General features: G+C 47.2%; 6 protein-coding genes across 6 annotated transcripts; 2 read left to right on the top strand and 4 right to left on the bottom strand.

Moving 5' to 3' along the window:
* Window positions 1-114: 114 nt before the first annotated feature.
* On the bottom strand, window positions 115-1,322 carry BDV38DRAFT_279313 (uncharacterized protein; the record flags this gene model as incomplete). The annotated part of the gene is made up of 5 exons (XM_032058988.1): window positions 115-410; window positions 475-539; window positions 593-966; window positions 995-1,089; window positions 1,139-1,322. The coding sequence occupies 5 exons, from the start codon at window positions 1,320-1,322 to the stop codon at window positions 115-117; spliced, it is 1,014 nt and encodes a 337-aa protein (XP_031917476.1).
* A 723-nt stretch (window positions 1,323-2,045) lies between these two features.
* Window positions 2,046-3,247, bottom strand: BDV38DRAFT_237828 (alpha/beta hydrolase). Its single transcript, XM_032053631.1, has 2 exons — window positions 2,842-3,247; window positions 2,046-2,789 (listed from the first exon to the last, which is right to left on the bottom strand). The coding sequence occupies exons 1-2, from the start codon at window positions 3,229-3,231 to the stop codon at window positions 2,451-2,453; spliced, it is 729 nt and encodes a 242-aa protein (XP_031917475.1). The 5' UTR covers window positions 3,232-3,247; the 3' UTR covers window positions 2,046-2,450.
* Window positions 3,248-4,371: 1,124 nt separating this feature from the next.
* On the bottom strand, window positions 4,372-5,245 carry BDV38DRAFT_237827 (uncharacterized protein). Its single transcript, XM_032053630.1, has 3 exons — window positions 4,984-5,245; window positions 4,701-4,931; window positions 4,372-4,637 (listed from the first exon to the last, which is right to left on the bottom strand). The coding sequence occupies exons 1-3, from the start codon at window positions 5,110-5,112 to the stop codon at window positions 4,584-4,586; spliced, it is 414 nt and encodes a 137-aa protein (XP_031917474.1). The 5' UTR covers window positions 5,113-5,245; the 3' UTR covers window positions 4,372-4,583.
* Window positions 5,246-7,353: 2,108 nt separating this feature from the next.
* Window positions 7,354-8,204, top strand: BDV38DRAFT_279310 (uncharacterized protein; the record flags this gene model as incomplete). The annotated part of the gene is made up of 2 exons (XM_032058987.1): window positions 7,354-7,631; window positions 7,724-8,204. 2 exons carry the CDS (start codon window positions 7,354-7,356, stop codon window positions 8,202-8,204), a joined length of 759 nt encoding a protein of 252 aa, XP_031917473.1.
* BDV38DRAFT_204900 (Zn(II)2Cys6 transcription factor) lies at window positions 8,195-10,519 on the bottom strand. Its single transcript, XM_032052509.1, has 4 exons — window positions 10,375-10,519; window positions 10,167-10,302; window positions 8,673-10,093; window positions 8,195-8,594 (listed from the first exon to the last, which is right to left on the bottom strand). The coding sequence occupies exons 2-4, from the start codon at window positions 10,224-10,226 to the stop codon at window positions 8,570-8,572; spliced, it is 1,506 nt and encodes a 501-aa protein (XP_031917472.1). The 5' UTR covers window positions 10,227-10,302; window positions 10,375-10,519; the 3' UTR covers window positions 8,195-8,569.
* Window positions 10,520-11,825: 1,306 nt separating this feature from the next.
* On the top strand, window positions 11,826-12,611 carry BDV38DRAFT_204884 (uncharacterized protein). The gene is made up of 3 exons (XM_032052508.1): window positions 11,826-12,028; window positions 12,085-12,135; window positions 12,190-12,611. The coding sequence occupies exons 1-3, from the start codon at window positions 11,914-11,916 to the stop codon at window positions 12,480-12,482; spliced, it is 459 nt and encodes a 152-aa protein (XP_031917471.1). The 5' UTR covers window positions 11,826-11,913; the 3' UTR covers window positions 12,483-12,611.
* The last annotated feature ends 35 nt before the right edge of the window (window positions 12,612-12,646 follow it).

Genomic DNA, 12,646 nt, shown 5'->3' with positions numbered 1-12,646 from the left:
ACACCAGTAATACTCGCAAGGCATTATCCTAACCCCAGACACGTCTATAGTATATACACATAATCATAGATCCCATTTTTAGATATACATCAAACGCCTATACCAGAATCAAATCTAGGAAGCATCATCCCCATTGACAGTTACTTTTGTACCCCCACCCATTAACGCTAACTCGTCCCCAAATCGCTTATTGCCCCATTCCCTGTCGCTCCTGCCGCCTGAATCATTCTTCGCGGCACTGGATATTCTATGCATCCTATAATTTGCCGGTGGACCATCGGAATGGTCCGTACTCCACGAGAAGGAGCAGCATAGTGTCCGTAGAAGCGGCCGAAGGGTCGGTAAACAAGCGCAGATGATTCCGACGCAGGGTTCGACGAAGGTCCAGGTTGCGGCTTCCATCACGGAGTCTATGTTGATTGAGATATTAGTTGAGTGCGATTGAATCTGAGAAGGAATTAAAAGGGAACATACATGATGTATCCATGGTTTCGAAGATATCGAGAGTAACGACTCGCATAACACTCGCGACACAGACACTGTAATCCATAAGCGTTCATCCTACACAAAGAAAATAAAGTATGAGACGTACAATCCACCAAGAAGGAATATACCCAGAACAGTCAGCTTCTGCGACAACCGTAATTGAAGCTGTAGAACCATCGGAATCGGTAAAGCGAGGATAACCACATCTATGAGGAGATTGGATATCGCATTGCCGAAAAAGAACTGTTTCGGGTCGATGCACGTTCCTTCTAAGGTCTTGTTCCAGTTCAGGGCAATTGGGCGACATTGAAGAAGGACGGTGATAAAGACAGCGAGACACCATGATATGACTAGACCGCCGGTGATGAGGCTCGCGATTCGAAAGTTGCGAACGGTGAAGATTCGGCGATAGAGTAGGAGGATTGAGATTTTGATGGAGGGGACGAGGAGGGTATATGAGATTTCGTTGGCGAAGAAACACTGCGATTGTTTATTAGACTAAGACCACAATTGGATGTCTGTCAATACTCGCCTTTTGGAAGGTAGTCTTCTCCTGAATACTTAGCTCGTCCATGTGTTTTCCTAGCCCGCCATCCCGGGCCCCTATACACAATCAGCCATGCACGATCTCATCGCACATTGGTAAACGTACAAAAAACAGCTTCTCCCAGCATGCTATAAGCAAGAATAATCGACACACAGATGACATAGTCATCTAACCCCAAAGTGGTTCTCATCCATCTCGCCACGATCCGAAAACCAACAACAACCGTGGACAGCGCGACGAGCACCGCACTGACCGTAATGTAGGTTTTCCCACGGTCATTAGCACCCATAGCGCGACGAAAAAAGCTTTTCCTAGAAGATGACTGCGTTGTTGTCGTTGTCGTTGTCGCTGTATATACATAACCCTCGTCGCGCCGGTTAAATGACGGCAAAATTTCGCAATCTTGTCGGACGTGAGCCAAGGTTTGCTGGATTGCTTGACGTTACTATTTAAGCCCACGTGGAACCCGTACTCCGCTAGAATTTGCATGTGGATAACATTTTAAAGATAAGATTGAGAGTGAAGTAGCTATTTTTGAAGCTTGAATGGTTTCACTTAGCGTTTTGTGACGCTATCATCCAGGACAGAGCTCGTACCACCAGGGATATGTGCATATATAAACAGGGATTCGTATAAAAGGGCCTTTTAAGGGGCTCTTAACTACCGGGGCCCTCGAAAAAAGAGAACCTATACTTGTGCGTGCAAATGCCCAAATCCGAGGGATTGCCTTGGGCAGACCCGCCCGCAAGGATCCTCATCCTGGTGGCTCGCTGCGCGCATAACCATCAAGTTGGGATTTATAGTGGACATTGTACATTAGACTAGTGATATTCCTCTTGGCAGATTGTGCGAGATTGTTTAGAAATTGTTAATCTACAATTCCGCGGCAACGGTCCATCTAGCTCGAGCCGAGGGATCTGCAAAGAAAGCATTGGTCCTAGCATACTATGTATATGTGACTAGAAAATATAAAGTAGTATCAGTAAGTACACTGAGATTGAGACCCCCGGCCTGGGTCTCTCTGCAGCGGATAGTCGCCCATGTTAACAATGGAAAATAGAACAGGATATTGGGTGAAATGCTTCACGAGAAAGGTAGAAAGCAGACTTAATGAATAGACTACTCCCAAAGTCTGGAACCGGTCAAACCATCCACGCAACATTAATCAAATAAACTTCGATCCTGGCCCTGCAGGATCGGACGGAGTGGGTCGGGCAAAGAACAAGATTGAAGTTTTCCCGATCCGCGATTGGCCTGGGATGCGGTTCGTTACATCGGACCCGTTTCTTCGACTCAAGCCGTTGTATCAGGCCACGAAATGTCTCAAACTAAGCAGGATCGATTCGAATCTTGCGGAGTAAATTCCGCCAAAACCGTCTCGCATACCGCGCCCCATGCAGTTAGGCTACCTCATAGTTCATAGGGATGCAATCCTTAGCACCCGATTGGCAGTCTCTTCCGGCATGCTGAGGAAAGGACTATGACTCGCTGGTAGTCTCTCAACGTTTATATCCACTCCCGCCTTCCGCACGTTTTCGATCATCATCTCTTGAACCATGGGAATAAGACCGGCATCCTGTTCGCACACAATGTATGTGGTGGGACTGCTACGATACGCCTCGTGTGAAATTGGGTCGAATTGGGCAGATTTTGGGTGGACCACCAGCTTCTTGGCCCATGCAGCGGCTTCCTCTGGGGGGAGGTCGTTGAAAAAACAGGGCGCCGGATCAGGGACAGTCAAAATCTCCGTCTCATCCTAGAAATACTTGTGAGCGAGTACATGTCAGCTCAGGTAAGAGACGACATACATCGACTGTTATGAAAGGGGGCAATTGGCCGCCAAACATCCCCGCGAGGCTGCTGCCACTAGGGGGTATAAAAGCAGTCATGTAGACCAGATGTTTGATCGCCAGGCCGTGTAGGGCATCAGTGCCAACAACTCCACCATAGGAGTGCATCACCGCGATGACGGTCTTCCCATCATCAAGGAGCGATTGTGCCGTCTTTCGGATGAGCGCCACGTCATCCCCCAATGTCTTCGTGGGGGGCACATCATTGTTGCAGGTTAGAAGGCGAGGACAGACTGCTTCGTAGCCCAAGTCTTCCAATGCCTTACAGAAGGGGGCATAAAATTCAGGATGATGCCATGCCCCGTGAATGACAAGGATCGTAGGGCGAGTAGTGGTTGAATCAGTCATGCTGGTCTGCAAAGTTTGTTTCAAACGTGGGACAGAGGTGTAAAAGGCCAGTCCTGCAAGCAAGCGTTATTCGGGGTCCAGCAGACTATTATATCTCCGACAAAGTGGCTTGTTACATGTGGTGGGGCAACAACCCCCGGTGACGATCCCATGCCCAGAAAGCAGCCAGATGAGACATGAGTGTAGTCCACTTTACCGGTATCAGTTAGTCTCCTGTTAACTTAATGTCCCCAATTGAAAGTTCCTCCTGCAGTGCGACGCTACGACTAAGTATCATGCCACTGCCCCCCCTAAGCTACCACTAAGTTCAACACCAAGGGCTATCTGGGACTCCATAATATAGAAATATTAATATTCTTAATTCCCAACTCTAAAAAGCACGGTTATGAAGTACTAGATATCTAGTTAACGTGGACTTTGCCACAGTACTAACATCTTTTGGTTTTATATCTTTTTACTACTAATAGTATGAATAACGTTTATCGCTTATAAACCCTATCAACACCAACTTATACCTCACTTGACTGCAAGTACAAGTAGTCTTGATCCGCATATTGAGAGCGCGAACTCATTGGTCAATAGTCCATAGGGAGAATGTTAGGTTAAAATGTACTTGAACTATGAGAAGACGCATTGATCCACCACGGATATTTCCGCACCAACTTTGCATGGCGCTATTAAATCGTCCGTTTCATTTGGCGACCTGACTTCTGACCTAGGTCGCCTCTAGCCCATGGTTAGAGTCAACGAAATACAGTCAACTTCTTAAAACCACAAGACGAACTCAATGAGATCAACGACGGAAAGGTTAGCACAAATAGCCACTTGAAAGACGCAGGTTCAGCACGACTACACGGTACCATAGATGAGTTGACGTATACAGAAGGGTCTTACGGCAGTTGTCTTGCAGCTCAATTGAACTCAAGAATTATGGCGTCTGATTCGTCTCACGAAATCCTCCACATTGTGGGGGTTGATCGTTGATCCGACTGACAGCTTGCTTCTCCACTAGACTGCCGGTGTGACGCTGTCGGGACTTCTATACATGGAGACTAATATTGGGTTAAGAGTTAATATAATGCGGTCGTAGGAATAATACTCAGTCCTATCACCACTTTCCCATGGTGCTGGGCCTGTAAATGTCGAATAAATCAAATAGATTAATAATAGGCGATCTTATAGCTAAAAGGATCTCCATAAAAATTTAGAATCAAAATGACCAAGGACCGACAATCCCAAAATAAAAACCACGGAATTAAATCCAGAGAAAATTAAGGAGTGAATATACAACTCGCCAATTCCCGCAAAGAGAATATACAGGAGGAAACAGGCAGACAGCCTCAACGCACGACCTAAGCAACAACAACAGTCTGATTGAGCAGGTCCAGGTATGGCCAAGCGCTCGCCTGCAAATAAACCACATTAGCTCCTTAATCTCATCGATGCGATCGCGGGAGGTTAACACTTACGCCGACAATTGCTACATGGGCGACATTGATCTGTGCGTCTCCCTTAGCTATAGAGTCTGGGATCGTCACGGTAAAGTTTTGATAAGGACCCAGGTTATCGTGGTACTCGGGCTTGAAGGGCCCGTTATAGAGGAGAGTGCCCAGTGTGTCTTTCGGAGCCATACAGGGGTTTGAGGCGCAGGATGCCACGCCAATTGCGACTCCCATCTCCTCGGAGCCAGTCAGAGAGTTCTGATCCGGCAGTTAGTCTCGGCTAGGCTGTGAGATGTTGATCCGAACTTACCGGGCGCAGAACCTGCACGACTAGATTCTCTCCTGCAGTGATCTCCTGGTCTTTCTTGGGCAATCCGATGATAGCGTTCTGCGCCGAGACGGCAGCGGCAAGGACAGCGATAAAGTAAGGGGCCTTCATGTTGTTCAAGATATGACTCAATGATATCTAATTATACTGAAAATGAAGGGTGTTAAGCTGATGCTCGCGATTCTAGTTTTGGCCTTTCTTCTTGATGTCGATTGATGTTGATTGAAGTCGAGGGAGGCAGAAAGGGGTTTTATACTCTGGAGAGATGGGATGCAGGCCTATGTTAGGGGGCACACCGACTAGACGAAGGTGATTCGTTAAGTCTCTGCAAGTCTCAGAGCGGCGAGCGAAGCCACGATTGTGGTTGGCCTGAAGGACTCAGAATCCGAGGTAACCAACGGTTGAAAATCCCCGACACTGCCGAGATCGCCCAATCTTGACCCATGTTTGGTTAACCCCATGAAAAACATGCATATTGTATGTAGGGCCTGATGCTAATAATAATATCATCTTATTCTGAAGGAGTTTCCCTCTCTCTCTCTGTCCCTTCGATGTAAACTGGCGGTCAGATCCCTTCCAGCTGTTGAGGTTTAAATATTATGCTGTGTAGATTCGCAACGTTGTTCGTGTGGGTCTCTTCGGTTATGGTCATTTGAGAAAGACTCAATCAATATCTGTATGGCTTATTGAGAATCTGAGTTACAAGACAAAACATACAATGACTATAAATAAGTACCAAGAATGACAGGTCAGAAAGACACATTATGGGGTTGTTGGACAAGAAGAGAGACAGGGCTTTGTTTTGAGCTAAGGAAACGGCAGGGTGCCTGAACTAGCCCTAACGAGTCACCTCACAGTAGACTGGTAAAGATGTAGTATCAGCCCAAATGATGAAAACGCCAGAGCTAATCGGCCAATACATTCGCTAAACATGTCATGTTGCTTGATTACAAGCTTGAAATAACGAACATAGCTCCATGGAGCGGCATCGATGCGAAATGACGTCATATATCCATATTACTTCCGAGTCAATTCGGCAAATCAACTCTTGACAGCGCGATGCACGAAGGATCACACTAGAGGGGTTAGTTGAACGCTACACGGTCTAAATATAAGAAATCAGGTGTAAATTAGAATTGTGGAGGACTGAGACAATTGCTTCTATAACAGCATGATAATCTCATGATTTACCACTCTCCGTTATCTAATCAAGAGCAGGGCAAATGGTTCATGTTCGGGCATGATTACTTTGTCCATGATATAAAAGCCTGCTGGAGGGATCGGTATCATACAATTCATGCCCGGAAAATCTTCAGCGTTGAAAGATAGCTCGCTGTCTACGAATGCCGGATCGAGCAGTTTGTCTCTGCTTTCGACCGTCTTAGTATCATATCATCATCCGCATACTAACAGTACGATTTTCTTCATGAGGAACTTTACGTGCATTTTATAGCGATGAGAGTTATGCAGAAACCGTAGCATCTCGGATTTCACACCAGTCTAGATTGAATGGTACCTAGACAAGAAGGCAAATATGTGACAGCGGTAATCACCCAGTGCATGGTACAAGGAAAGAACCTAATCACACAGCGGATAGAATAGGCTGTTCCAGCCCCTCTGGATGCTACTTGTACATATTTCATACACGCGACCGGCCTGTGGGCTGTACAATTCTGTTGAGTAAGGCGGCAGATCGAGGTCGTTCCTTAATGCAGTGTAACAACGTTTAGAGCTTACATACTCCGGAATAAGTGTGCACTGCCGACCCATGAGCTTGTTCGTATTAGCATCTAACTGGAATTTTGTGGCTGTACATAGCAGAGCTAATATCTTTTCATACCCTACCACGCAGTAAAGCAATCTCAGGCGGTGTCCGAGTGGATCTGAAGCTCCGATGGCCCACCTAGTCAACATAGCCAACCATAACTAAGAGCTCTTTCATATCCACGCTAATTTTCGAGTCACCTACCTCATTAAGTATAGCGTTCTAGCGCCCTAATCCATATGGCTTGGGATTTACGAAAGGTTCAGTCAGTCAAGCCTTGGTGGGTTCCATGTTCCCAGGAACATTCAGAACACATCAGTGGTAGAATTATGGGTCTAATAAGGGGGATGAACGCTAAGTTTCGAAACACTTGCCAAAACTGGCAATCAATTAGAAAACTCTGGAACATCGGTACTGGCTAGCACACGGTTTTCTTTGCAGTCTCCGGTAAAACAGGCGTAGTAGGTAGCTGAGAAAGGGATGTCGTATATAACCGCAGATCCTGGATTTCGTCATTGATCAAATTCCTATTTCTTGCTGCTCCCATCATCATTAAACTGCACTCGAGGAAAACCGAATACCACACAATGCATTTGACCGGGAGAGATGGCATATCAATTCTGCAACTTATCGTCTACGTCCCTTTCCTGGTGATCATATGGATCGCCTGTTGGAGGCATGGCTTTCGTCGTTCCGCAGGCTGGGTCCTAATTCTGATATTTTGTCTCCTTCGTATTGTCGGCTCCATCTGTGAACTATGCGCACGCAGCCATCCATCGAAAGATCTCATAATCGCGGTCGTTGTTCTTGACTCGATTGGCATATCACCACTGATGCTTGCCACTTTGGGATTGCTATCAAGACTGTAAGAGATTGGAAACCCTTTTCCTTGCCTGCCCCGCCCTGCGACGAACCACCCAAAAAGGGAAAAAGGACAACACTGACATACCCGTGAAGTACGAACTTAATTCGAAAGGAAATAGAAGTTACCCTCGAGCCGAAACTCTCCCGTCTGACACATATCGTCGTGTCGGTGGCCGTCATCCTCAGCATTGTCGGGAGTGCCTCCTCGTCCGATCCTAACCACCCAAAATCCACGTCCCGTGTTGGGGTTTGCTTGTACCTTGCTGCTTTAGCCGGGTGCGTTCTGCTTCTCGCTCTCTCCTGGGGCAAGTTACGCCACTGTCAAAATATCCCCAGGCGGGAGCGCCTAGCCGTCGTCGTTGTCGGAATCGCGTCACCCTTACTTCTGATACGGATTGTATATTCAGCATCATCGGTGTTGGCCAATAGTTCTGTGTTCAATCTTGTGAAGGGATCGATATCAGCCAAGGTCTGCATGGCGGTGATAGAGGAGATCATAATCGTTGTCATGTATGCTAGTTATGGCTGGTACCTAAACCCGCTCAAGGATGTGCAGGGCGCTTCCCCACTGTGATCTGTGGAGGAAGAGACGCCATTTAGAGGATCTTAGTTACCAAGGCGTGCAATAATGTTGCGGAAACTATTGTTTGTAGCTCTAGCCCTGGCATATAGTTAGAGTCCGCCTACGGCGTGGTGGTCGCAAGAGACAGGAATAGTGATTTTGCGAGGCCTGATGCGTCGCTTATAACTCGAAACAGAGGTTGAGTTGCTCGTATCTTACAGTGTCGACATAGAACACCGACGTCACATGGGAATTATCGGGTGTAGAAACGAGTTGTCGTAGGCAATATCTGCACCCATCTGCTGATATCCCAAATAATATTCGGTGAAGCATTGCTTAACTTAGATTAGAAAATAGGTTATATAGATGCGTACGTGTCAGGATAAGAGACAAAGAAGGAGCCTAGTTGTGCAATTACACCATGTCAGGTAAGCCGTGATCTTCTGCAAAATCATCACATGTGGGTATAAACAGACTGACCATCTTTCTAAAGAGATTGTTCTTTCTGACATTTTTGCCGCTTCCTCCGCGGGCTGTAGATTGTATCTCACCTTAAGATTTCTTAACTGATGCAGAATATATGTGCGCCTGGCTTCCGGGCAAGACTCGGCATTTGCTAGTTCAGCCAGAAGCCAGAGAGTATAGCGCCCACTCATAGCTGCGCCTTCCATAGAAGGATTTAACAGTTGTGGCACGGCCTTTAAGACGTCTGAGGTAATATCCTTGACCTTTTTGTGTATTATTTCCAACTCTTGCGTAAAATAAGATACATCAATGCCGAAGGTATCACTCTTGGCAACGAGCGAGAGCAGTTTCATTCTAAGCGTTTTGCTTAGGGACCACCGTAGCATCTGTACAATTAGCCATGTTTTGATGGCCTTCCTGTTGCTTGTCCCGCGTGTGAAGCCGTTCTGGTAGCTACTGATACAGCTTTCTAGGCCAGGGCAGATCTGAACCAATTGCTCCTCAAATTCTTTTACGTCTTTGATCAGCCCCAGACACGCAGTGGTTGATGTAATTGGCTTCCGCATGGCAGAAAGCATTTGGGGTAGCTGGTTCATCAGAATGTCATTGATATGAAATGCCCGGTTCGAATCCCTCTCGGGGAAGCAATTGTCAGATTCCAGCCGCAACAAGTCGCATGGCACTGGCTTGGATCCTAGTAAACATATTGATCGGATATTTGTGGAGATATGGGACAAGAGAGATCGTCCTTCTGGGCTGTTCAATTGACGGCATCCCCGTAAGCGGAGCAAGGCCCATGCGCCATGTGAATGAGCTGCCCACGAAGAGACGGAGTAGCGATCGCGGAAAATAAGGGATTCGAAAAGGCCCAGAAGGAGAACTGAGATCAATGTTGAATCTAGTCTTGCCATCGATGGATTGGATAATGCAGAATTGGTTTCAGCAATGGCAGTGCAATAGGACCTGTGTGCCGCTCGATTTACCGCTTGGGACGGACGTTCGACGTGTAGGTAGGCAAAGGCTACCGCCTGAATAGCGGGAGGTATGGGCTGGGCATTAATAAAGGTATAGTAGTGATCAAGTAGGAAAGAAAACCTTGAGGTAGGCAAATAGATGTTTACAAAGAACGCATTTGCCACCTCTTCGAGTGGCTGGGCTAAGGATCTGGGAACTGAGACAAATTCTGCAGTTGATATGCAGCTTTCGTTATTGTTAAAAGAGTTGTATTCTGGAGTATGGCGTATCCTCAACCCGGAACCATTGGGGCCGATCAACGCTGGCGAGCTATACTGTGGCCCTGTCCTTGGCCGTCTCCGGGCTTTTTGAGCCACGGTTTGGGTTTCATCCCGTATTACCAGGCCACTGAGATCTCTATACCCTGAACAGGGGATACACTTGCGAGCGCATTGTGTACAGTGTGGGTGTTTTCTATCGCACTATTCTGACCTTTTCAGCTATTCGTTGTCTTACGTAGTACGGTGAGGAGGTAGAGCCATAGGTCATCCATACCTTGGCCCGTCTCGCACGACAGGGACCGCAAGCCGACGATGGCTTCCCTGAATAACCCATCACCAAGTGGACACGTTGGAAGTCCTCCCGAGTAGAGCAACCGCAGCGGGGTAGCTGGCCAGCTGAGGGAATAACTCTGGTGAGAAGATAAGATGGTGAACGTTGGGGAGAGATTGAGCGGACGACTCCACTTTTTCAGAATACTCACCAATTGAATTTGGTCGACATCACGTGTGAAGTTTCCAGAAGTGTGGGCTTCATTCTGGTGTATTTCCGGCTCGGGAGATCTGAGATTATCGTTGTTAGTCTCAAATCCCTTTATTCTTTTTCTTTCCCTATTCCTTCCGATACCGGTTTCACCTTAAAAATACAGATCAAGCATCCCGTCCGTGATATTAGTATATACCTAGTCTAACTAGCCAGCGTCCCAAATAAGAGGAATACAACGCCGAAATGTCCCTATCTATCTCTTTACCTAGCTGCTATTGGGTGTTGAGCCTACTACACAAAGGTGGTACTTCTTAGATGTCGCCTAAAAGACCCCGAAGAGAGATTGTAAGCCGAAGATAATTTTTTTATGGGTAAAAACCGAGCACTGCACTCTGTAAGGTAGTGCTTTTATTGATCGCGCCAAACGGCCCAAATTGGACTGCTCTTCCAGAAAAGGACACGTTAAGATGATAGGTCATAACCGGCACGTGTTTCAAAGGGCAATGGATATCACCTGATTTCTAACGGTATTTCCAAAAAAAAACCCTTGAAGCAACTTTCGAAAGCGGAGTTCCGGACGATTGGAACCGCTGAGCAAGGGAAGGGAGGTGGTCGTAGTCAATGCAATGTCAATAGTGCCAATGAAGACGCCGATCGCTATCCCCTAATTTTAGGTCTTAGATCGCGTTTTTGAGCCAGTTTATTCGCCATACAATCTTCTCTGAACTATTTCTTGGTGCCTGTGCAAGGCAATGGCGTGATTGATTGTATCATGGTTCTCATCGGTCATTCACGTATCATAGAATATCGAAAGTCATCATGCATGTTGAATTGAGACTAATTTAGCCACCCGGATTTTGTGGCGATGAGGCGGGAGTTTCCTTCTCCGTGAGAGACACCTGTGGGGCCAACCCATCGGGGTTGTGAGACTAGCTCATTGACTAGCGAAGATGGGGAAGCTTAGAATGATGAAAAGCTGTGCCGATCATCGCGTAATTTTCTAACCGACATGGGGCTGCTCCAAAGGGTCTCTCCAGCGTCGTGTGTGAGTGTGGGAGAAGAGTTGATAATGATATGATATCATCCTGGATCCGACGGGGCTGTGATTGTTTCTCTACAAGATGTTAGCTTGTTTGGAAACTTCCACCAATTCCGTTCAAGTCGCAGTATCGGATGCTAAGATTAGATCACTCATGCGAGTACCATGCAAGCAACACTCGGCTAATAGAAATACAAAGGTTGTCCGAGAGCCGACTCCAAGAATAACGAAGTGAGACATTCTCCACACCAACCACCGAAGCCATTGCATCAGAGATCGATGCACCAATATAATCCTCCCCAATAGCGTAACGCTCCAGCCTCACGAGCTCGTAAATAGTACATCTGAGCATCCCATTGCCACATTTATTTGGCTTTCGAACATAAAAACCCTCCAATTCCCCCAAAGTTCGACCAAAATCATCAACCACAACCTCAACCATCACTCAAGTACATCAACCCACGAAATAAACAAATAAGCTACTCCTAAACCGCCACCATGAAGTTCACTCTCGCCGCCGCTTCTACTTTCTTCACCGCTGCTCTCGCAGCCACTCTCCCCAAGTCTTTCACGCTTGTCGCTGACGGCGGCAACACCGTCCTCACTGACAACAGTACGTACCACCCCTACCCCAACCCTTCATCAGAAAACGTAACTAACGTCCAGCAGCCCACGCCATCGTCGACGCTTCCCAGGCCAACACTCTGGAGATCCTGCGCCGTATGTCTCACGCACTTTACCTAACACTGCCTGAACCAACCTAACAACATACAGTCCAAAGCGCCGGCGGTGCCATCACCTTCACTCAAGAAGGCCTTCCCCCCACTGCCTGGCAGAACCTCTTTGCCATCGAGGGCAAGTCTGAGCCTCTTGGCCTGACCATCCCTCACTCCGGTGCCACCCCCACAGGCGCTGTGCTCAACGCCTGGGGCATCACCGAAGACGGCTACCTCACATTCCAGGGCCAGAATTCCTTCGGTCTTTCTGCGGACAAGAAGCAGGTCTACTTCCTTGGAAATGACTCCTCTATTCCCAAGGTCACTCTCTGGGTTAAGAATCTCAACTAGGCTGGTGCGTTCTGTTTAGTTGGAGGCTTGGGGACTCGATGACTTGACGTCATTACTTGCATGTGGATATAGTCTAGGCTGGTATTGGACATATGGACCATAGTAAATAATATAAATACTTCCACGATATCATGTCTCTTCGTGTGTTTTGTGTAATCAGTCGA

The sequence above is a fragment of the Aspergillus pseudotamarii genome (assembly GCF_009193445.1).
Source record: "Aspergillus pseudotamarii strain CBS 117625 unplaced genomic scaffold BDV38scaffold_8, whole genome shotgun sequence".
Taxonomy (NCBI): domain Eukaryota; kingdom Fungi; phylum Ascomycota; class Eurotiomycetes; order Eurotiales; family Aspergillaceae; genus Aspergillus; species Aspergillus pseudotamarii.
Note: the sequence above shows the minus strand (reverse complement) of the source record. Positions and strands in the feature narration are given on the sequence as shown.